At 42.7% G+C, this 23,283-nt stretch overlaps 2 protein-coding genes across 7 annotated transcripts in view; both read left to right on the top strand.

The window, feature by feature from the left end:
- The first annotated feature begins 1,073 nt into the window (after window positions 1-1,073).
- On the top strand, window positions 1,074-16,178 carry pank2 (pantothenate kinase 2). 2 transcript variants are annotated; one of them, XM_006629106.3, is made up of 7 exons: window positions 1,074-1,517; window positions 2,701-3,053; window positions 3,159-3,406; window positions 8,835-9,011; window positions 10,412-10,535; window positions 11,726-11,851; window positions 12,164-16,178. In XM_006629106.3, exons 1-7 carry the CDS (start codon window positions 1,274-1,276, stop codon window positions 12,212-12,214), a joined length of 1,323 nt encoding a protein of 440 aa, XP_006629169.2. In that variant the 5' UTR covers window positions 1,074-1,273; the 3' UTR covers window positions 12,215-16,178. The 2 variants fall into 2 exon arrangements, with proteins under 2 accessions (XP_006629169.2, XP_015199334.1); XM_015343848.2 differs by having other exon boundaries at window positions 1,386-1,476.
- Window positions 16,179-16,843: 665 nt separating this feature from the next.
- Window positions 16,844-23,283, top strand: part of loxl3b (lysyl oxidase-like 3b) — a 60,092-nt gene continuing 53,652 nt past the window's right edge. For 2 of the 5 annotated variants that reach the window (XM_015343830.2, XM_015343833.2), the window contains exon 1: window positions 16,844-17,134. The gene's annotated coding sequence lies outside the window, so the exon portion shown is untranslated. The remainder of the gene's footprint in view (window positions 17,135-23,283) is intronic. The other 3 variants (XM_015343829.2, XM_015343831.2, XM_015343832.2) reach the window with 3 other exon arrangements.

The raw sequence follows: 23,283 nt of genomic DNA, 5'->3' as shown, positions 1-23,283 counted from the left end.
CCAGGTAAATGGCACCACCTACTGGTCCACCAAAACCACTAACTGCAGCAACTAGAATGCTTTTCCTCAGACATCTCATCCTTGTACTGACTAAGCCCTGTTGAAATAATAATAATAATAATAGCTTACACTTATATAGCGCTTTTCTGGACACTCCACTCAAAGCGCTTTACAGGTAATGGGGACTCCCCTCCACCACCAATGTGCAGCCCCACCTGGATGATGCGACAGCAGCCATAGTGCGCCAGTACACTCACCACACATCAGCTCTCAGTGGGGAGGAGAGCAGAGTAATGAAGCCAATTCATAGAGGGGGATTGTTAGGAGGCCATGATTGATAAAGGCCGATGGGAAATTTGGCACACCCCTACTCTTTTTGAGAAACGCCCTGGGATTTTTAATGACCACAGAGAGTCAGGACCTCGGTTTTACGTCTCATCCGAAGGACGGCGCTTGTTTACAGTATAGTGTCACCGTCACTATCCTGGGGCATTAGGACCCACATGAGCCGCAGGGTGAGCGCCCCCTACTGGCCCCACTAACACCCCTTGAAAATCAAAATATTTTACTAAAGCAAACCTAAAAAAAATGGTCCCTTCATGTAAAAAAAAAAAAAACCAATGTAATTGCCAGCTCCATATACAACTCAGCAGAATTCTAGATGAGTGTGATTTATTTCAAAACGGGGCCCTGGGTTCAATTTTTGGGGTGCTCTCTACATGGAGTCAATGTTCCCCGTGTATTTGCATGGGTTTCCTCCCACAGACCAGTCATAATGGCAGGTTAATCGACCTTGGTATGAGTGTGTGCGTGTCTGGGAGTGTCCTGTGATGGACTGGCGTACCCCGTTTTGCGCCCATTGCTTGCCCGGATAAGCTCCGCGTCCGCCGTGACCCTGTATCGGATGAAGCGGTTAGAAAATGGATGGATGGATAATTCTACTCCTTTTCGCATTGCCAGTACAATGACAGGACTACCTGACATGCTTAAACCCGCCTTTGGAGGAGAGGGGAGGGAGAAAGAAATAATTGGTCCAAAAAAAAATTACCGACGCCTAATTTTGACGCTGATTGGTTCTACTTGTCTTCAATCCAACTGCAGCTGCATCACCACAGCGCCCTTACCGTATCGGCGCTTTCACTTCGCACCAGCCATGTAAACAGCCCTTGCGTGGAAAAGCAGAAGTGTCTGGCGTGAAAGATTGTGTTTCGTAAGGGCTGAGCCTGTGTGTCTTGCTGTTTGGCGTGTCTCGGTTCTTCGCGATTGTTTCGGCATGGAGCTGAATGGCTATCACTGTGAAGACGAAGCAGCCGCAGAGGAAGGGGAGGAGGAGGAGGGGGAGACGGCGGTGGGGAAGGAGTGTCGGCCGCCAAGGACGGAGCCAGCGGGCGGCGTGAGAGCGGAGGGCGGCCCGGAGAGCGCGGTGCCCGCGGCCGGAGCAGCAGCCTCCAGGCAGCGGCTGCCGTCGAACTCCAGGTCCAGGCAAAGGCTCGACTCCCTGAAAAAGAACAGGCCTCGTAGGTTTAGAGATTGCTCTTTCTCTTCTAACGTGGAAAACCGTGAGAACGGGAACCAGGGACGCCGTTTCCTCGCATAACAGCAGTGGGACCTGACAGGGCTGGACTGTATGAGACCGCGGTAGCCGCATAGCCCCTTTTCTTTCTCCCTTCAATTCAGAATTAACCATACATGTCGAAATAGGCAACGCAGTTGTCTAAATAGACACGGGGGTGCTGTGTAATTGAATTGGCCGTTTAATCAAGAGCATGTCATTAAATGTAATTGTTTAGGATGCATTTATATGTACCAAAAAAAAAAACAGGCGCCGTAAGGCAGACGCTAAAATCTTAGCTAACGTGTTCTCGTTGATTGTACACATTGGTAGGATTTCTTTGGAAAGAAGGTGTGTCGCAGATTACATCACTGGCTTTGGAGAACAGTACAGTAAACTAATTGGGGGGGGTAGAGACGGCTATGCATAATTCATAGTGCACATGCTTTTGCCAGAGGTGGCGCTTTGTCATGCTGCTCCTGTGATCCAGTGGAAAGACCGCTCGGGAATCTGAGCCTGTTGTGTAGGCAGGTGTAGACTGTCACCGAGGCGCCTTTGACATCGGGGCTCTTTCCGATTAGTCCTGATGTATACATGCTTTGGAGGATTAGTGGGACAAAGCGTGTGGAAAATGTGGGTGTTGAGCATCCATCCGTTTTGTAACTGCTTTAGCCAGTTTAGGGTCGTGGGGGCGCTGGAGCCTCTCCTGGCAGGCAGCGGGCACAAGGCAGGATACACCCTGCTCGGGACACCAGCTCATCTCAGGGCACACACACTCGCACCAATTTGGGCCATTTTCCCCCAGAAACCAGTTAACCTACCAGTTTGCCTTTGGGCTGTGGGTGGAAAGCCATGCGAACACAGGGGCACACGCAGGGAATGGAACCCAGGGCCCCGGACAGCAGTGCTGAGCACTGCGCCGCCGGGCGCCTGGTATTAGACACCAGTGCGTTAGATTCTTCAAGGGTGCAAAGTGTGAACTTCCGTGAATGCAAACCCCACGTTCCCCTTGTCAGAACGGCCCCAAGCTGGTGATGTCATGGTACACGCCGCGGTGTGCACGTGATTTCCCTTCCACCTGTGCCAGCCTCCCCTCTCGTTGGCAGTGCCCGTGTGGCAGATGGTGTCAAATGCCTCTCTCTGTGCAGCGTTCCCGTGGTTCGGCATGGACATCGGAGGAACCCTGGTCAAGCTGGTGTACTTCGAGCCCAAGGACATCACGGCGGAGGAGGAGGAAGAGGAGGTGGAGAACCTGAAGAGCATCCGCAGGTACCTCACGTCCAACGTGGCCTACGGCTCCACGGGCATCCGGGACGTCCACCTGGAGCTCGAGGACCTCACCCTGTGCGGGCGGAAGGGCAGCCTGCACTTCATCCGGTTCCCCACCCAAGACATGCCCGCCTTCCTCCAGATGGGCAGAGACAAGCACTTCTCCAGCCTGCACACCACGCTCTGTGCCACTGGAGGGGGGGCGTACAAATTCGAGGCCGACTTCCGCACAGTAGGTGCTCCCCCGTGTCTTTTTAACAAATTCTGTTAATAAAAGGAACGTTCCCCTCGGTGCTCCTGACTCCTGTTTTTTTTCCCCCCATCTGCTTTCTTCCAGATGGCTGACCTCCAGCTGCATAAGCTGGACGAACTGGACTGCCTCATCAAAGGGGTGCTGTATGTCGATTCACTCGGTGGACACTCGGAGTGCTACTATTTTGAAAACCCCACAGATCCTGACCTGTGTCATCAAAAGCCTTACAATCTGGAGAACCCTTTCCCCTTGCTGCTGGTCAACATCGGCTCTGGGGTGAGCATTCTGGCTGTCTATTCCAAAGACCATTACAAACGGGTCACTGGGACCAGGTGAGATTTTACTGGCTTTTTTCATTTGCATTTGTAGGATGTATTTTCAGGGCGTTTAGTTGAAATGAACGTAATGATAATCTCCATGGTATAAAAGCGTGACGCATAAAAAGCATGGATCACTGGCAAAAAAAAGATGGTAAACTGCTGCATAAAAAAAAATAAGCAAGCTGTCAATAGACATATCTTTATCTATTATGAATAGAATCCTATTAGTGCTTTAATATCCTGACTTTAAAGGAATCCCCTAAGAAACCATAAGAGCACATTAAAGGCCTTTGCAAGGAATGGACTCATTCATTGTCTTAAGAATGAGGAGCTGTGATTCTGTATCTTTGGCAAAATGTAAACAGAAATATTTAAAAAATGCACAATTCCATTCATTAATGGTGAGCATCTGCGTGGTAAAGTTCTGCCCTACAGTAGAGTTATGACTTTGTAGTCTGCAGTTGTTATATTTGGGAAAGTAAGCGAGGCAGGGTTTTAGTGAGTGTTGGAGAGGGTGCCTTCCTACGAGTAGCAGGTCGCTGCTGCAGGTGGTATTGCTTGACCAGTAGGTGGAGCTCTTCCCACTGGACAAGCATTTTCAATCTAGTGCCTCTTAAGCTGACAGGGCCGTAGTGCCGTACTTTGGGATGAGGCGTTAAAGTTGAACTGTAGTGCCAATTCCTCAGACCGAGATTTCAAAAACGGTAATGAAATAAATTAACTGACGGTATAGAAGCATTTGATGAGTTCTGAATTGAGCACAGCATTGTGAACTTTGTGAAAGTACTGTACGTTACCTTGTCACAAACCCCTGGTCCTGCCATCGGCAAGAGCGAGAGCTCGCGCAAAGTGCAACGTGATGGAGCCCTTCCTGCTCACTAGTCCTCGTGAAGACTAGTGTAATGTGATGTACAGAAATGTTCTAATGTTTTCTGCATGCGGAGTCAACAAGTAAGTAGTATTTGTCGGCAAAACCATCTTGGAAGTCGAAAGCACTATTTCTGTTGGATTAACAGAGATGTGTTCACAAGCCTGCTTGTTTACAATGTACAAAGGATGCTTCACATCACTGGATGTTTTGTTGTCTTATTCTGAATTGCAGAACATGGTGCTGCATATCTGTTTCCTCTATTTTGTGATGTAAGCTGGAGCTTTTACTGTGTAGATGTTACTTTTATTGTGATTTAAACTTTGCTCATCAAAGCTGATTCTTTCTAACCCCGAAACATAAAAATAACGTTGCAGTTCCCTTGTAAATTTATATCTACTCACTACTTCACTACTTGGTAATTGTGGTAGTTTTCCAAAGAGTAGGGGGGTTAAACCATTTGTCCTGGCTAAATGCCACTTGTTCCAGTCTGTCTATACTAATTGGGTCTTCTGTAAATGCCCTCTTAATTCAACTGAAGTCATTTCTCAGAATGTTTCCACCTCATCTGCTTTGTAGTGGAGCTGGTGTGTGTCACCCTCAGTGGAAGGTGATAGTTCTTCCTGTATGTAATGTGCTCTGGGTTCCTTAGGCAGGAAAAAAGCCGTGTAGTATAGGAATTATTACATCAAAGGCACTTTGTAAAGAGCTGCATAATGCTGTTGACCTTGAAACATCACTCCATAAAATGTCGGAGAAGTGCAGAAGAATAAATTTCAGCATCTGAAAAAATTAAGGATTGCTTTGTTAAAAAAAACTTATAATAATTCAGTTGTTTTGCTACACATAGCACTGTTTTGAAATTGCAAATGACTTTCCAGTAAAAAACAACACATTAGTCAAAGAACTTAATTTTTCTTTACTTGCTATAATACTTAAAAGGCAAATTGCTAGTTGTCCTAAGATATTATTTAGGTTTGTCATGCTACAGTAAATTATTCTCTGGTCTGTAGTATTTGCATAGTCAGCTGCTCTCAAAATATAGAAATTCCATAAATGCCATAGTCAGTTATGACTGCCATAGTCATTCATTCCTGTTATCAGATGTTCTGTTTGTAGAATTATGAAGGTGTGTCTTAAGTGTAATAAAGGACTGTATTACAACAGTGGACTGTGGACTTCTGACTCAAGGGTCAGTGGTTCATATCTCTTCTGGGTACACTGTAGCTGCTATACTTGAACAATGTGTTGGATTGTGTTGCATCCCAGCTTTCCTTTGCAAGCACAGCTCTTTAAAAGGCTGCCAACATTTTTCTGTAAAAACAAATTACACCCTGTGTAGTGTTCTGGACGAAAGTCTCAAACCATTGTTAAAGAACGTTACTTGGTCGTCACTAGAGGGCAGCAGTGTTCTGTGGTGGTAAGAAAAGTGAACTGCAGTGTGTATACAGCTAATGTAATGATGTGCTTCCTTCAAAATGAAAGAAGCAAAGGTCAGACTGATTTTTATAGTGAATACAACCACTTTCAGTTGGACTGAGGGTTTGAAGTCTATCCCATTTAACAATTAAAAAAATCATCAGTCATTGAAACACCAATACATGTGAGACATGTTACAGTAAACACATGAAACTAACGATTTCACAGAATCCCTAAATCCTTATGTAAAAACCCTTTCTTACTTTACCATGCTTGCATACACAGTGATCTCCAGATTAAAACATCAGAATGATCCATGGATCGTGCCTCTTGCCGTAAAAATTATAATACATTTTTAGATTTTTTTAAGCATCACACAGAGCAAAGTTATACTTGTCACGAACATGAAGGCCAAAAAAAAAACATGAGTCACATTTATTCACACCTCTTTTAAAATGCTGCAAAAATCTGAAATAACCTTCTGAAACCCTCCTGCCCTTTGGATTTGCAGTGGAAACCTCTGGAACCATCTAGAGGTTTCTGACAGTTTCCCTGGGGGTATAAAAGGAGGTTACACATGGAAGACGTTTAGTAGTAGCATATGTGATGATGCTTAAGAACGACTGGTATAGTGGGAAATCTGCCAGGAAAAGGACACAAGTGTATCTTGCTGTCGTGGGCTGTGAGACCAGGGATTCAGAAGGCATCTGTAAAGATTAATGTTGACAACTTCCTACACGGGCCTTCCCATGTGAATCGGCCAGTCATGGCCAGGTGGGGAGGAAAACCTGCTCCAGGGCAAACCAGAACAACAGGCCATAGTGTGTCTGAATGACAGCAGGGGCCGTGTCTACTGGTCAGATGATTAGCGTTGTATGTATACGTATGCATAAAAAAGGTGAAGCTTATGTTGAGGAAAACATGTCCACTGTGAATTATAGCTGGAAACATGTTTTGGGATAGTTTTGTATCCCTGACCCATATTACAATGGGGAAAATCTTGAACTCCAACATGCAGGAAGACACTTTGGCCAGACTCCTGGTTCCTTAATCCAAGATGTTCTGGTTACGCTGAAAAACAGTAATGATCTAAAGCATGCGTGCAAGTTGACATAACTGACTGCTGCAGGAGATGTCGTGTCAGTGTAATCCCTGGCAGAGGAGGATTTACGAAATAGTAACTACGGGTGTGTGAATGAATTGCTTTCTGGATTTGAAATTTTTATGGCAAATGTGATTGCCCTGTTTAATGCTGTTATAATGACCTTATAACATATTTAGTGTTCAGACAAAACACTGTCTTTTCACATAACGGAAAGATCAATAGTGTGATTTTCATGTATATATTGAGCCTCAAAAGACTTAACATTATGAATGTTTTAGAAACATGACATATATGCCTATAGATATTGTTATAATGGTTTTGGTGTAATTTTGATTAAAATATCATTTATGACTACACAAACCATCTTTCTTGAATTAGCAGTTAATTGCTTTGTTAATGAGAGCACGGGTGATTTATCCTGCTGCAAATCAAGAAGGACACCTTTAGGAAGCTGTATGCCCCACTAACCTAGAGAACAGAGCTTTCACGCCATCACTACATTGTAGACCATTAAATCAGCCAATGGTTACTTACAATTAGGGTGTTCACAGTCACCAGTTCTAACCTGGCAAGATGTTACAGCCCAATGCAGTGTTAGACTGATTCATGGTTTCTCTCAATAATGCTGCTTTGCCCCAATATGAGGACTTTCCCATCTGTGATGTTCTGGGAAAGATTGTGTATTTGCTGCAGAACTTTACTAGGAAATGTTTGACTGCGTGGTGCTACTTTGATTCAAGTCCTGGCGCCTCACTTGCCTTCTTTCATAGTGCCAACCTTCCAGGAGTACAACTTACATCCTCGTGTGACAACAGCTTTTTTTTTTTTTTTGAGATGGGAGTGTGACAGTATTGCTCTTTGGACCAAGCGTGAGCTCCATTGAACATTTGTAGAACAAGCTGGGATGACGTGTGGTTTGACATCTAGGACTCAGAAACCAAAAGGGAGGCCCATACTTGACCCCGATTTACAAGAGAAATGGGCAATCCCACAAAACTGCATCTCAACCTGGTATAAAATGAATAGTCGCAGTTCTTTCAGCCTGTGTTCCAGCCAGAGCTGGCTTCATGCTGCTAGCCAACGCCTTTCACAGGAGCAGTCTCTTTCATCAGTCCTCTTGAGGACCAGTGCCAATCCACATAGTGAATGTATCCATATCTGCAAAAAAAGACGTAATCCCCCCCCCCCCCCACTAGGTTTATGAATTTGTGGCAGTCATAAGCGATTTTTCTTTTGATGCTTGGTGTACATATATTTAATACAAGTGCAGCCAGAGTTTCCAGCACAGCATTTGCATGATCCGTGATCACAAGGTATATAATCAAAGCTTTCCTGTTGGAGCTACAGTTGAGTTTTATTGGAGCTGAAAAGAGTTTTCCTCCACACTGCACTGGCAGACCATGTGTTTTTGTATAGGTGTTTTCCACAGTGATTTTATATAGTCTTAAGTGCCTGATGCCCTGTAGCACTATAGGCAGTTGGTGTTGGCAGAAGGTCCACCAACAGGCATATATAAAGGCTGAGGAGACGTGTGATGATGTTTGGTACATGGGTAGGACACTTTTCTTCAGGTGTTTAGAGCCCATATAATGTATAATGGATAAGGAAAAGGTTTCTTCCATGCCGGAAGGAAAAGAGGCGCAACGTTTCGGCTGTGGAACCTTCTTCAGGTGTCCACATGCTATGTCTCTTTTCTTTTCCTCTCGGCATGGAATAAACCTTTACCTGTTCCTTTGCAGGCTACGCCCGCTGACTCAGCTTCCTGCCTGAACTTCGTAATGTGTGATGACTGTGAGGATGTACACTACAATAGTAAGCAGAGAGCAAACGCCTTATAAGGAGCAAGGGGTGATACTGTTTGTTTTGATTGCGGCGTAGCCCCTGTGTGTCACTTTCACTCATCTTCGATAAAAAATTGCAACTTTTGCACTCATTATCCATTGATCTGTAGGCGTGCTGCCCGGGTTTTCCACAACCTCACCGAAGAGGGCGACTTGTAAGCATCTGTGTTGTTTGGGGTGCCATACGCGTTAACGCTGTGTCTGCAGTCTCGGAGGTGGGACCTTTCTGGGCCTGTGCTGCCTGTTGACCGGCTGCTCGACGTTCGAGGAGGCGCTGGAGATGGCCCTGTGCGGGGACAGCACCAAGGTGGACAAGCTGGTGCGCGATATCTACGGGGGGGACTACGAGAGGTTTGGGCTCCCAGGCTGGGCTGTGGCATCAAGGTAAGTAAGACCCATGCTGGCGTGCTCTTCTTTTTAAAGTATTTCACAGCCTTTTAGAACTGTAACTTCCAAAATTAATTTTCTGCTTGCTCCCATGGTGCTGCCAGGCCATGGTGCGATGTAATGTTCGTTTGGAAGTTTGTAGTCTTTTGCTGATGGTTTGTTTTTTTATTGCTTTAGAAACACAATCCTTTTTTCTCCCCAAATTAAAAAAAAATCCAATCGGAAAAACAGAAACGGTACGTTAAGACGTTGTTCAAAGATGTATTTGCAGACTGGGCCGCCAGGTTGAAGTTGTGCTTTAGAGTGTTAATGAAATGCAGTGAAAGCAGAGAACTAGAAGTGTAAAGACATTTTTGGCAGCTTTTGAATGAAGTAATTACTGAATTGACCAATAACTACTTTATTAACCCAAATGCTGAAGGTAACTTTGCTAATTAGGGACTAACTGGGGCAAAGATTCGTAAGGCAATGGTAGGGTATCGCCCCTGGCACAGGGGTCAGAGAAACATCCCCAGTGCTGTGGAGAAAAAAGCAGACCTTCAGGACTAACTACAAACTGCAGCTGCAGTGAGGATATCAGCTGTAATACAGTGTGCAAACTGTGAATCACTGCAGCAATCACAGCTTTTGGAAACCTGATAGTAACTGCGACCTCAAGTAGGGAGCTGTAGTTTGCATGTTAGCCTGAAGGAATCCCTGCCGAGCAGCACATTCCTTTCATATTAAGTGAATTAATACTGTTTAGATGAGGAAATGAAGGCTTGAGCTATGTTTTGTTTCAGGATGAATTAAATGATATATTCTGTGGAGTTCATGGGAGCACAATTAGGCACAGAAATTCCAAATTGTGCCAAGTTGAGGTATTTAAAGGAACAATAGATGTGGTAGGGCAAAAACATCGATGAAATATGAATTTAAGTATTTTATAGTAATAAAGCTTAAAAAGAAATATTTAAGATCTTTAGTAGTTCAGGTGGGGAGCTGCGTCAGCATGCGTAGTCTGCAAAAGGAGCAAGTAATAGGTTTATTCCATGCTGAAAAGAGAAGAAAAAAACACAACGTTTCGGCTGTGAAGCCTTCTTCAGGTGTGAGAAGGACAGGGCGGACAGCAAAGATTAAATAGCCCCGAAGGACAAAAGCTGGGAGAGGGGAGGAGGCAGAGAGGCCACTCAGGAGGTGCGAAGTGGAGAGGGGTGAAGGGAGGTGTGAGGTCAGAACCGGCATGAGAACAGAGACGATTACACGAAAATGTCGGTAATTGAGAGAAGGGAGATTTAAGGTTTTTATGCTGGGTATAGATTTACAGGATATGAAGAATACATACTGTAAAAGACGCGTACAGTGGGTTTTTTCACCCGAACCGACAAACTGTAATCCTGGTTTTATTTTTTCTTTAGCTTTGGGAACATGGTGTGCAAGGAGAAGCGGGAATCTGTTTCTAAAGAGGACCTGGCCAGAGCAACATTGGTCACCATTACCAATAACATTGGTTCGATAACAAGGATGTGCGCACTGAATGAGGTTAGCATTCCCTCTGCAGCACTGCATATTGAACCAAGAGTCCAGCTGAATTGGCCAGTGTTTTAACTCCATGGCATGTCAGAGGTGATGCAACTGATGGTTTCTCGTGAATAGAAATTCGTGTTTTCAATGCATTATTTCAGGAATTTGTTTGCTTTGAAAAACATCTAGGACACGTGGGATGCTTTTGAAGGGAAGGTGTTGCTCTTGTGGGTGAATGAGAATTCCCTGGCTACAGTGCAAGTGTGGCGTTTCAAAAGAAGTGTTCCGGCCGGAGAGACAGAGGGACACTTGGCAGTGGCTCAGGAAATGCAGCAAAAAATAATCTGAAGAGGCTCTGCAAGCGTTGATGTATTTGCTCGGTTCGCTCTAAGGGAGGCAGAGTGGCTAGGGCTGCTGGCTGCTGTCACAGCTCTTGGGTGCTGGGATGGATTCTGGAAGGGGTACCTTCTGTGTGGAGTCTGTATGTTCTTGGGTTTACCAGCTTCCAGAGGCATTCTGGCTCGGGCAGTTGTTGCTCTGAGTGTGTGTGTGTGTGTGTGTGTGTGTGTGTCCTCCAGTGATCTGGTGTCCCACCTACCTGGAGAGGTTTCAGGTTGCAGCCCTTACCAGGCATGAACTTCTTCAAATGGAGGGGTGATTTGCTCTTTGCTTTCAGCTTCTTTACAGTGCTGCCTTGTAGAATCCTTATCAAGCAGCATTGTACAGGGCTATGACAGCACAGAGACCTGCTTCAAAATGGCATTACCAGCTGATATCCCATTGACTTCCACAGTACATACAGGACAGTCATTTATTCTGTACTCATTAACTGAAGTACTTCTGCGAAGTATTTACACAGGTATTTAAGTGTTGATAAGCTTTTATAGTCTTCATCCCACTGTTTTTTTTAAATATTTTTCTAATAAAGCAGTTTGCATAAAATATGTAATTCTTACGTTGATTTTGATTATATGCTTTAATGAAAAAATATTGCATGAAACTGAAACATTTGAAATGTCCTGTTTCTGTAGGGGGTGAGGAATTCACATACTTTTGTGTGTGTGGTTTTGATATACAGTACGTATAGATGTAAAACTTTTACGAAATGTAAAAAGCTGTGTAAGTTTAGCTGCCCTAATGTGTAGCTGTAGCTGTAGCTGAATGTTGTGCATTGACTCTAGTAACATTCATTTTTATTCGTTGTGAAGAACATTGACAGAGTGGTGTTTGTGGGTAACTTCCTGAGGATAAATACCCTCTCCATGAAGCTCCTGGCGTATGCATTGGACTATTGGTCAAAAGGACAGTTAAAAGCACTTTTCCTGAAGCATGAGGTAAGATTTCGGAGAGGTTTTTTTGCGTGATGTGGTATTAGTAGTGTAAACTGCAGTAAGTGTCTGATCTCTTCAGACATTGCTTATTGTGTTTTGTGTTCGTAAAATGTTTCGTCTTTCTTGGGACTTTAAAGGAAATGCATGTTGCCATAGAGCTGCCCTTATGTTTGCTTCTCGCACTTTATTTCAATCTTTCTATGTATCCTGTGTGGAATTTTACTTTCACTGTTACTTAGAGAGTTTTGGAGATCAGATCTGCTTTCACACCTCGTGTTGATGCTTTAAGACTGTGGTTTGTTTTTTTTCTTGTAGGGCTATTTTGGAGCAGTGGGTGCCCTTCTGGAGCTGCTGAAACCATCATAAGCAAAGAAATGAAACGTGACTTCAGATGTTATGGAGGAACGTCCACTTTCTATTTCTGTGAAAAATGGCATTATGTGCACAATTCCACTGTGTCCCTAATTATAATAGTGTGCTCCTTCCCCAGCAGGCAGTGTGGGGTTAACAGAAGCTGGAATATGGGATGCAGTTCAGTACAGTGCCCTGAACTTGGTGAACTGCACAATTTTAACTGGGCTTTGTGGATGTTGTCCTTCTGTTTGTTTTCTGTTTAAAAACGATTCTTTTTAAAACTTGAAAGCCCCAAATTTTAGCCTGAGGAGTATGTAGATACTATATTTCAAACAGGAAGGGGAAATCTGTTCAGCTGTTTGGTTTATGGGGCAGTTTGTTATAAATCTTGAAATTGCTGTAGTTCAGTTTCCGCCTTTCTGATCATTGCTGAATCTGCAGGTCTAGTAGGTGCTGTACAGCTATGTTTGAATAAGCACTACATCTACTCTCCCTAAGACGAAGTTGCTGGAGTATTTATATTTCTTGTCTTGCAGATATGTGTTAGTCTGGTGTTTCTACTCAGTATGCCAGACACTTCTGTTGATGTGACATGGCTGTACACCCTCATTGTGATGCTGTGTTTTGTAAATACGCCTCCAGGCTAATGTACCGAGTGCTGAGTACAGGGCTTTGTATCTGATGCAGCTCATACATTCTTCTCGTAAAAGGCTGAGCTACTGAACCAGGTTTTCACTGCAGATTAGTTGTGGCGCTTGGCTTTAAGCAACTGCTGTGCACAAGAGATTTTTTAATCAAACGTTTATTCAGTTATTGTGGCTTTCTGTATGTAACAGCGGTTTTAAGGGGAAATTGGTAAAAAAATATTCTCTCTCCTCCTTTTTTATTATTTTCTAAATGAGAGTATTTTTCTTAGTTTATTATTTTCTATGTAAATTGAGGTGATCTTTTTAAAAACCAGGTACGGCGTACAATTATTTACATATTACATCAAGCCAAGGAATGCAATGATATTGTAATCCAGTTTTAAACAAGTAGATGGAAGTAACTTAAAGAGAAGCTTGTAAAGGAAAAGCCATCCACGACTACGCAGCTTTTGGTCCATTTCTGGGAACATATCCACATTTTCTGTGCCACACCTAGTCCCTCAGGTGTTAGAAGGCAATAAAAAATATACAAATGCTAAGGCTGTATAAAAAAAAGTAAAATGCCCTTAAAGGATGTTATTGTTTCCCTTTCCATTCTCTTTGAAATATGTTTCCAAACCTATAAACCTGTCATTAAAACACTGATGTTGCCTTGTATCTCTGTCAGATTGCACATTACAGTACCTCATGTTCAGTTTTATGTAAGTTAGTACTAATCTCCATTTTAATTGACATTTGTCTAAATAGAGGTATACTTCCTTACCTCTCAATGATTTGCAAATTTGATGATAGCAACATTATAATTTGGATTATAGTAATTATACTAAGAATCCTTGTTTTTTAAACAACTTACTGTACCTGCCTTTTAACAGGTATTTAAGGCTGTGTCTGTTCTTGAACATAAGAAACCTGTTCATTATAGTTGCGTTCACGTGTTATCCTTTATGGCTTGAATGAGCCCATTGTCCAGTCTTTACCATACCCCTTTATTTTGAAATGTGTTTTATTTATTTAACACATGGGGAGTCTCTACACAGTTCTAATGTGACCAGGCAAGTGTTACAGAGTGTAAAAGGGTCACATTTATTTTTTCTTTACGGAAGTACACTGCGTTCCCTCTTTTGGGGGGGAAAAAAATGCCGGCGTGTCAACTATTTGTGTTATACCCACCTGATTTGGTTTGGCCGTCGATGTGTTCTCTGTGTCTCGGCTCACGGCTGCAAACCCTGTGTCCGCACACAGGGAGAGTGTGGAAGTGTAGGCAGGGGCTCCTCTCTCCCGCGCGTCACAGGGGCCACAGCCCACGTAGTGGCGTTCAGCGCCATTTGGAGGAGAGGCGGGTCCTTCCCTGACGCACATGCTGCCTCCTGGGGGGGCCGCAGGGGTTCCTGTGTCCCAGAGCCCTCCACTTGGGGAATCCTGCTCACAGTTGGGCAGTGCCATGACTCGGGCTCGAACCCGAGGTCCTGGTGCTCGCTTTCACTCTTATTAGGTGGTGTTAAGTTGGGAAATATGGGTGTCCAGCAATAAGAAGCAGCAATGAAGTGTCCTAATTATTTTTCACTTTGTCTGTTGTTCTGTCTGTGAAAAGTGAAAGTCCAAAATCTGAACGGTCCATTTTGCAGTTTAGGCTTTAATTCAATGGAGATTGCATGATTAGGGGGATTGTAATGCTCTGAAAGAGTATTCCTTTCAACCAAACACCCACCTTGCATGGACCACATCTGTCTTTTGTTGTAATTCTGAGGTTGCAGACGCAATACTAAGAACTAGATCCTTTGTACTGTAAGAGCGTTGTTGTGGGTGTACACAATAGAGTCGGCCTTGTTCAAATGATAATTACTTCCATAACAGTTTCTGAAATGTGTGGACGGTGTGCTTGTGGATTACCGTTCCAGAGGTCATGTGATGTGCTGTTCGTGTTGCACAGCTTCTGGAATTGCTCTTTTCTGTACCTAAGGTTATGAATTGAATTTCTATATGAAAAGTAAGATGTGACTGGTAATCGCATTTTAAATCTTGATTTAATGTGAATAACATTGTTTCTGGGGTTGTGTTCTCAGGGAGTATTTATCTGAAACTTTTTTTTAATCAAATATGTTAGATCCGATACTTTGTTTGGTAATGTCGCTCATTAAAACATTAGGGGAAGAAAAGATCTTTGTTTTAAACTTTTAAAAACATCTTTGTTTCAAAATTTTAAAAACATGTCTTTCTCTGGACTTTTTCGAAGTATAGTACACCACTAGTCCTTTGAAATGTTTTCTTCTGCTGCATAACGAAAAATAACTTGTGTTGGCAAATCTTGAGATATGTTGTAGAATAATTGTTTGAAGGGCATCTTATCCTCATAATTTTGTCAGTTGCTTGAACTATTAAAAACTTCAATTCAGATTCTCAGCTTTAAGGAAAAAAGTACTGTTCGAAGTGTTTATTTACTCTAGGCTTGGAATGTGTATTATCTGTCAAAAGCAATATCTCCCCTGGGCCTGGAGAACCACAAGGACCTGGGAGCCTTGTGCTTTTTCCACCTAATCTTTAAATGACTAAACAGCCATTTACAGATCTCTTATGTGATGAAACATTGAGGGTTTTGAATTCTTTTATAGCTTCAAGGCTGTAGCTCTAATGAGTATGTACAGCTGGTCTGCAGTCTGTAAAAAAAAAAAGTATTTTTGTAAAATACATTTTTTCCAAAGATGTTATTGCAATGGAAAATTAAATTAGTCATGTCCGGTTGGATAAACATCTTCAGATCTGTTTTTGGCCGTTGTGAAACACTAGTTGTATAGCCTTTTCCACGTAGCATTTTATGTTCTATGTTCTGAAATAGCAATAATGTATTTGAACCTGTCTGGGCAAGAAAATACACACTTTAGAAATCGATAATGCATTTCTTTCAAGTGAGATTTATCAGATTATGGAAGGAAGTGTTGTGGTTCATTTGAAGACTTTTTTTTTGTCATTTTGAGATCGTCATATACTTATTTCATTGGATAAATCTGTTGTGTGAAGTCCTGATGTTGAGAGAGAACCATTTTTGAAACATTCCAGAATATGATTTAAATTAAGCTTTCAGTGATAACCTTAATGGTAGTATTGCATTAGTTTTCCCTTGTCTCGAAAGATAAAATGAAACAAAGTGCCTAAAAATTAAGATAATGGGGAGAAATATAAAATGTTTGCTTACGAGGTATATTCTGCAACTGAATGAAAATGCTTGAAAATGTTATTCTGTGGGAATGACAGCTACATCTTAATATGGAACATGCATGTCTGTGATGCATCAATCGTGTCTTTTTTTAATTAAAAGCTTTTTTTCCCCCCTACAGCTCCCTTTGTTTTTCTTAAACTTTATTACCGTGCCACAAAAAGAATGTAAGCAGTTAAGATCTAAAAGTTAAATTTTGCAATGGAGATTTCAGTTCCAAGCTTTACATTTTGGGAAGACGTACTGTAATTCATCAAGTGGCCTCAGTGTAACTGTAGCTGGAATTTAGTTGTGAACCAGCAGAGGCGCTCTTCACGTGAAACGGTGTCTTCGCCTCGCAGAAATACAGCTTGCGATGAGGTCAACCATGTCTCGCAGAGACAAGAGGATACTTCACCAGAATACAAGCTTCCTAAAACTTAATCTACATTAAATACTGTACATCTCCAATAGTCCAACACTCTGATGAAGACACGGTAGTTTAGGTGTCTCGCCCTTTAACCTCGCCCGACAAATTCTCCATTGGCTATAGTTACGCATTAAGTTTTAAAACATTTGGACGGCAACGCGTTCTTCAAAGAGCAGTCCTGCTTCCATCCCGCTTTGAGTGTTTCCGCAGAAGGTCTTTGGTGGCCTTCCAGGGAAGCGCGTCTCCTCACGCAGTGGAGCAGGCGTTCAGAATGAATGATGTGCTCTCCAGCGGTCGCGCAGCGACGTCCTTCGAGACGATGAAAGAGGTGGTGTTTCTCCGCTCGGCCCGCCCCTTTATAAATCGTGCTGAGATCCACGAGTCGGCCCACCGGAGACTCCGAACACCCCGGCTGAGCGAGCGCACCCCCCTCCGCAGACTTCAGAAGCGCAGCCTGCAGCCTGAGAGGACAACACTGTATTGCGCTCGGATGCTCAACTCGGCAAAGCCTTCTCCACTTTAGAGCGAGGGTGGGGGGGGGACATGTTACGGTTTTATTTATTTCATCTTTAAAAGTTTTTTTGCACGACATCTCCACCCCTGTGTGAAGTGCTGCTTCGTTGGAAGGTGAAAGCGATCTTACCGGACAGAATTCAGCTGGGTTGGTATGTATGGCTTCATGCCCGTATTTGTTTCAATCGGAAAGATGTTGGGGAAAACGCCGGTTCTGGTCGGTGGCTTTTTAAAATTACTGGCGTGAAAATCCTAATTTTCTTTCGGAGTGGGAAGAAGAATCATTCGGACCCTATGCAGCAACAGGGGAAAACGATTTTAGGTTTCTTGTTCAGAATGACGCTATGTGAACTTCACCTATTGTCAAGGGACAGCTGAACGTCTGAGGACTTGTAAATAAACTGTCTTGTAGACATCGGTCATTTGGTTTATTATCAGCGAACTGATGGTAAACGAGGCATTAAGTTGTGGACACGTTGGCCACATCTGCAGTAGTGTCATCGTGCTACGGTAATATGAAGCATTAGCCCGACCTTTTAGGACCTATCCTGCGAGGTGATGCATAGCAAAACACCAGCAGTTCACCTTTACTGAGAATATAACGTCTTTTTACGGGAGAACAAACATTACTGTGGTCAAGGGGATCATTATTGATCGATTCTGAGAAGGTTTATTTTTTTTTTTTGCACGTGAATGCTCTATCGTCTGCAGGTAGTTCGCGTTGAGGAAATCGAGCTGAAACTTGCTGAAGTTTCATCTGGGCAGCAGAAAGATATGAAGTAGACAGGGAACAGCAGTCACATCTGGGGGCTGGGATGGACTATCCAAGACGTGTTATTATCCCTTTTCCATACTGTCTCATTAATCCGAGGTTTTGGGAATGAATGAGTAGTGACGTCTCCTTGCTCATATCCTTCCTAAAGATGCCTACAATGTATATTATAGATGTATTGATCTTAGGGTTTGTTGAGGGTGAAAGCCCGTTTTAAATGGTCCTGTGCTCATTTCAACACAGCCACTTAACGACTCTAGTCAAAGAGGATGACAAATGTATGTGACTCACTGAAGTCATCTGGAGGGGGAGAGAGAGAGAGAAGTGAAGAGAGAACAGTTTGTAAGTTTGTTTTTCCACATAAAGCAAATGGATTTGAAATTAGTTTAAGGCTGCAAGAAGCAGTCCCAATGGATCACATTCTAGATCCAAGACACATCTTGTGCCAGACGGAGTAGCAGAATTCTTCAGAATTTTTGTAAGTTTTAAAATCCTTACTGGGATTTTGTTTGGAAGTGAATTGGTGTGTCACTTGCCCTAAAGTAGTGAAACTATTCATGCGAATGGACTGTAACAGATGAACATCTAATGTTTGAGAACTATTAAATTAGCTTAATTATTGCCATCACTTAATGAACAATATAATATACTTGGTTCATAGAGGATTACAGTAGTTTTTTGTTTTTTTTGGGGGGAAGAATTCCTCTGTATGATTTAATCCATTAAAATGTTCTTACATTTTTGACATTTTAAGCAAAGCTTTGCGCTTTTCTAAACATCTGATAAAAGAACCAGGTTCTTCTGCTGCTGTTGTCTGTGATCCCCAGCTTGGAGAGATTAAGAAGGGTGTGGGACAGAAATGTCTTCATCCAGGTTTATTGATGGGGAAATCCAAGAACAGTGAATAACATGACTTTCGACTGCACAGTCGGTGATAAATTTCTTCTCAGTGGTATTCTTGTTAGTAGTTCAGGTGGGGAGCTGCATCAGCATGCATAGGCTGTAAAGGAACAAGTAATAGGTTTATTCTATGGTGAAAACAGAAGAAAAAAACACAATGTTTCAGCTGTGAAGCCTTCTTCAGGTGAGAGCTCACCAAAACATTTGGTTTTCTTTCTTCTCTTTTCAGCGTGGAATAAACCTATTACTTGTTTCTTAACTTGAGAAATATTTAGGCTAAGCAGTTTTAAAAAAGCAGTAAATGCTCTGGCTACATTTAATAAATACAGAGCATGAAAGTATTATTTGTGTATGATTTGAAGTTCGTAATGAAATGATCATTCTTCAGTTACTTGTGCGATTTCATTGGCTCAGTGTGTTGCTCCTCCTCGTTGTTATTAGGATGATAAGATTTTAACATTTCCTGAATGGGGATTGAGTCGAGAAATCCCTTTCTTCCTTTTCCAGTGACTCTGTCCATGTCATTTGTGGTGGCTGAGAGCTCAAGTCTGCAGCCTTGAATCATTTTCTTGACTTCTATCTTCTTGTCTTTATTCTTCTGGCAGTTTGGTTTCCCTAATAATCTTCCAAAGAAATCCCCTCACAGCTCCAGGAGTGAGAAGTATCCTAAAAAGGCTTGTTACAACCAATAGAGGAGAAATGAATGCATTTATCACCACTCTATTTCAAACACGAGTCCTCTTTTGTTTCATATCTTAATAGAATGATTGTGGATCAATAGTGACATAAAACAAATACAGTACCAAGTCTACAGTATGTGCAGAGCCCTGCAATATGCAACCATACATTAAATGCATTACATTTTTTAGCTGAGTAGTGTTTTCATCTTAGCGTTTTAACATCGGATCACAAGATTGAGTTTATGCCGATGAGCTGCAGGCTTTTTAATTTACAGTTTGACAAACCACCTATCGCTTTGATTTTTGGTGAGAGATAAATGAGTGATTTGTAGCATCAAATTCATTCATTCATATGTTATGCTTGTGTCCTGTTTTTCTGTGAGATCTTTAAGTGTCCCATTTCTAACACCTACCCCATGTTCTCTACTGTTTAAATGCAGTGACGGTGGCACATCGGTCCTTCTGAGGATCAGATTGATCAGATCTCTTACTGCTTGCTGCCATTTCTCTGGTTTTAATCTCTTTCTAAGGTCTGGGGCACTGGTGAACCCATGGCTCATGGCCAGACACCAGATGAAAGACAAACTTCTGCATCAGTGAAGTGGAACAGCTCTTCACTGGGTTCCTGCCTCTGTACAGCAGTACACTTTCAGGGCACCCATGTGGCAGAAACCTTTTATAAACAGTTCCTAGGCAACGGTTTCACTGCTTCTGATTTAAAATGAATTCTTTTCCAGGTTCAGCAACCTTGCTTTTGGCAATATGACGTTATCGCAATTTCCACAGAACAGGGTTGTTTCTGGAGTGACATGAGGTCTCTTCCAGGGGTCATCCAGACCTGGAGACATGTTCAGTCATCTTTGCCATCACTGCTCTCCTTCGCCCACCACATCACTGTGGAATAATGGGAGGCAGCTTCCTGTACAGTAGTAGTTCAGGTGGGCAGCTGCGTCAGCATGCGTAGGCTGCAAAGGAACAAGTAAGAGGTTTATTCCCTGCTGAAAAAAAGAAGGAAGAAAACCCAACGTTTCGGCCGTGGAGCCTTCTTCAGGTGTTGACTAGCACTAGACATCCATACATCGTGAGAAGCAATTAGGCAGATATACTGTATTAAGTATACAGTACTTAACTGTATGGTTAGTTGGTTAACTGTGCCAAACAAACATTTTTTAAGTCTGTGGGATGAAAAATGTTTTGTACGTCCTTCACGCAGTGCAAGAACATAACATAACATCACTTTATGAGCCCTATACAATTTCTTGCATTAGGAATTTGTCTTTTCGCAGACCCCAGCTTGCTCTCCATGAGACACACAGACAGGGGAAGAAGCTTGGGGTCAGAGCACAGGGTCCGTCATTTATACATTTATGGAGCAGTTGGGGTGAAGGGCCTTGCTCAGGGGCCCAACAGAGTAGGATTCCTCTGCCAGCTATGGGATTTCAACTGGTAACCTTCCAGCCACAGGCACAGATCCTTAGCCACAGAGCCACTGCTCCGCCTGGAAGTGTTTGCTCTGTTGTTATGCAGTGCTCTACCATTACGACCCTCAGAGAAATCCGGCATGCTTTTTCGGTACAGTGAACTGCTTAATGTTTTTTGCAGATGCATTCCTTGGTTCATTTGTTATGCCTGTGTCCTGTGAAGTTTAGATATCCGTGCAAACCACCATGTGTGTCTTCCTTTGAACAACGTAAGACTTTGTCGAAGTGATTGGGGTTTCACCTCCGACATAGGGAGTTAGCAAAAAAAACTTGGAAATGCTTCCAAATCTTATGTGACAACATGTGAAAGACAGGCCAGCCCTTTAAAAAAAGGGCCAACACACAAGTCATGAGCCTTTTAATGAGAAATTGTTCCCAGGTTGACCGTACCTGGAGAAACAAAGGCATAAAGACAAGTTTATTATTAGAGCCAGCACTGATTTGCAGGCTGAATGGTGGGTGAAATGCATATAGAGAATCTCCTGATTTTACAACATCATAATTCAGGCTCCATTGCAGTAGTACAGATGATAAAAACGAGCATGGTGAGATAACGCAAGCTGCAGAGCCACACTGTAAGTTGTCATTCCACGATGAGGTCAACAAGCTGCTCCTGACCGAGGAGGCCGGCTGGGTCCTGTGGATTTCCTGTCTGTCCTCATGTCTGTGCTATGTGATTTTGTGATGACGCCTGCACACTGCTCCTGCCAAGTGTTTCTAGTGCAGTTGAGAATCCCAGTGCTGCATCAGGACAGAACTGTTTTGTTGAAGCGTGTGTGTCAAAGGTTCTTTTTTTTCTGAGGGAATCTACAGGTCCTGATAAAGAAAATAACCACTGATGCAAAGTGGTGAAGCTGCAAAACAGTGACGATGACAAGGCAAATTATTTGGTTGACTTGATCTTGTCATACATTTTGGGCCATGAACATTCAGTATTAGAATGCAATTCACCCAATGTTTGAACATAGTGTAACCATAATGAGTTGAACAATAGCCTATATTTTTGGATCTGGTGTAGCTATATATTTTTTTTTTAAAAATTAAAATAAATCATTATTGCGGAACCCATTCTTTGCCCGTAGTATAAATCTTCCACTTTTCGAAATTTTAGCGAAGGTCTGTTGGTATTTGTTTACAGAGGGCTATCTATCAGATGACCGGTGAATGAACTGACCGCTAACTGCTCAGTGGTACTTTTACACCCTCTCTGTTAATAAAAGCAAAAAGGCCGTGACCTGTTTTTCAGGTGCCATAAAGAAAAAGGTCAGCGTTCGAATGCCTTTTTAAAATCAGGAGCAGATTGGCTACAAAATGTCTTCCAGGCCCCTTGCTGGTGTCACAGGCCTGTGAATTACATTTTGTGGAATAGGGAGCTACTCTCCTGACCAAGCCCGCACTACATTCTAGTTCTGTGTTCTACAGACGAGAAACAAGGGAATCTATTTCTCTTAATAATAACAATAACAACAATAATACTAATGAACAACAATAAGAGATAAAAGAGTTCCTGAAATAAAAACAACGGGGGTTTCGAGTTTGGCAGAAGAGCACAGGGGCAGACATTAATTAAACGCCTTTCAGAAGAAGAAGGTTTGGAGTCTGGGTTTGAAAGCACTCGGGGACAGTGATTCTCTGATATCACGGGGAATTAATTCCAGAGCTCTTGGTGTTCTCACTGACAAGGTAACCAGTAATTTCAACACTTGAAATGAATTGTCACTCCTGCTGATTTTTGTGCATGTGGGGGGTTGACTTTGATTTGTTAGACTTTTAGACAGGGCTTTAAAACAAAAAAAAAAAGACCCAATTCTGGGATATTTTGCAGTAGGCCTTGTTTTTGGGACTCATTTCGGTTGTTAAATATGCATTGGGTAAGATACTTTTACTGGTCTGAAGATCCTATAAATATGATTGGCTTTGTCATGTAGTTTTACCTCAGTTCATGCAAAGCTGGGTTTTCTTTCTGGTTACTAATCCTAAACTCAACTGTCTCATCAGTGTGCACAGACTGAGCATTATAGCTCCTGACAAGTTAGGGGGACTAGAAGGAGGTGTTATTTCTAGCAATACAGGATGATGTGTAGCAGATGTGGTTTTCAATTCTTTCAAAATGCTCGTTTTCTATTCTGACTTCCAACAGTCTCTCTTATTCTGACTCAGTCTCACTCTGCTGCTAACATTCCCCTGTAACAACCAGGAATGTGTCTGAAATTCCACTGTCTCTGGCACACGGTGCCAAAAGCGGAAATGAGTTCAGCGTGTTGGCAAAATCTCTCGAATGTGGTTGGGGAAAAGTAATCTCCTTCCAGCCCTCCATCTTTCTCCTGGAGTCTTATTTTTACAAAGATCTAAATAAACTTTTCTTTGTTAAGAAATAAACATGGGGTAACCGTTATGAACAGAATCCTGTCTAAATAGCACAAAGGAAAACCTTCAAGACAGCTTCAGATGTTTTCGGTTTCCTGTGA

The sequence above is a fragment of the Lepisosteus oculatus genome, chromosome 1 (genome assembly GCF_040954835.1).
Source record: "Lepisosteus oculatus isolate fLepOcu1 chromosome 1, fLepOcu1.hap2, whole genome shotgun sequence".
In the NCBI taxonomy this organism is placed as follows: domain Eukaryota; kingdom Metazoa; phylum Chordata; class Actinopteri; order Semionotiformes; family Lepisosteidae; genus Lepisosteus; species Lepisosteus oculatus.
Note: the sequence above shows the minus strand (reverse complement) of the source record. Positions and strands in the feature narration are given on the sequence as shown.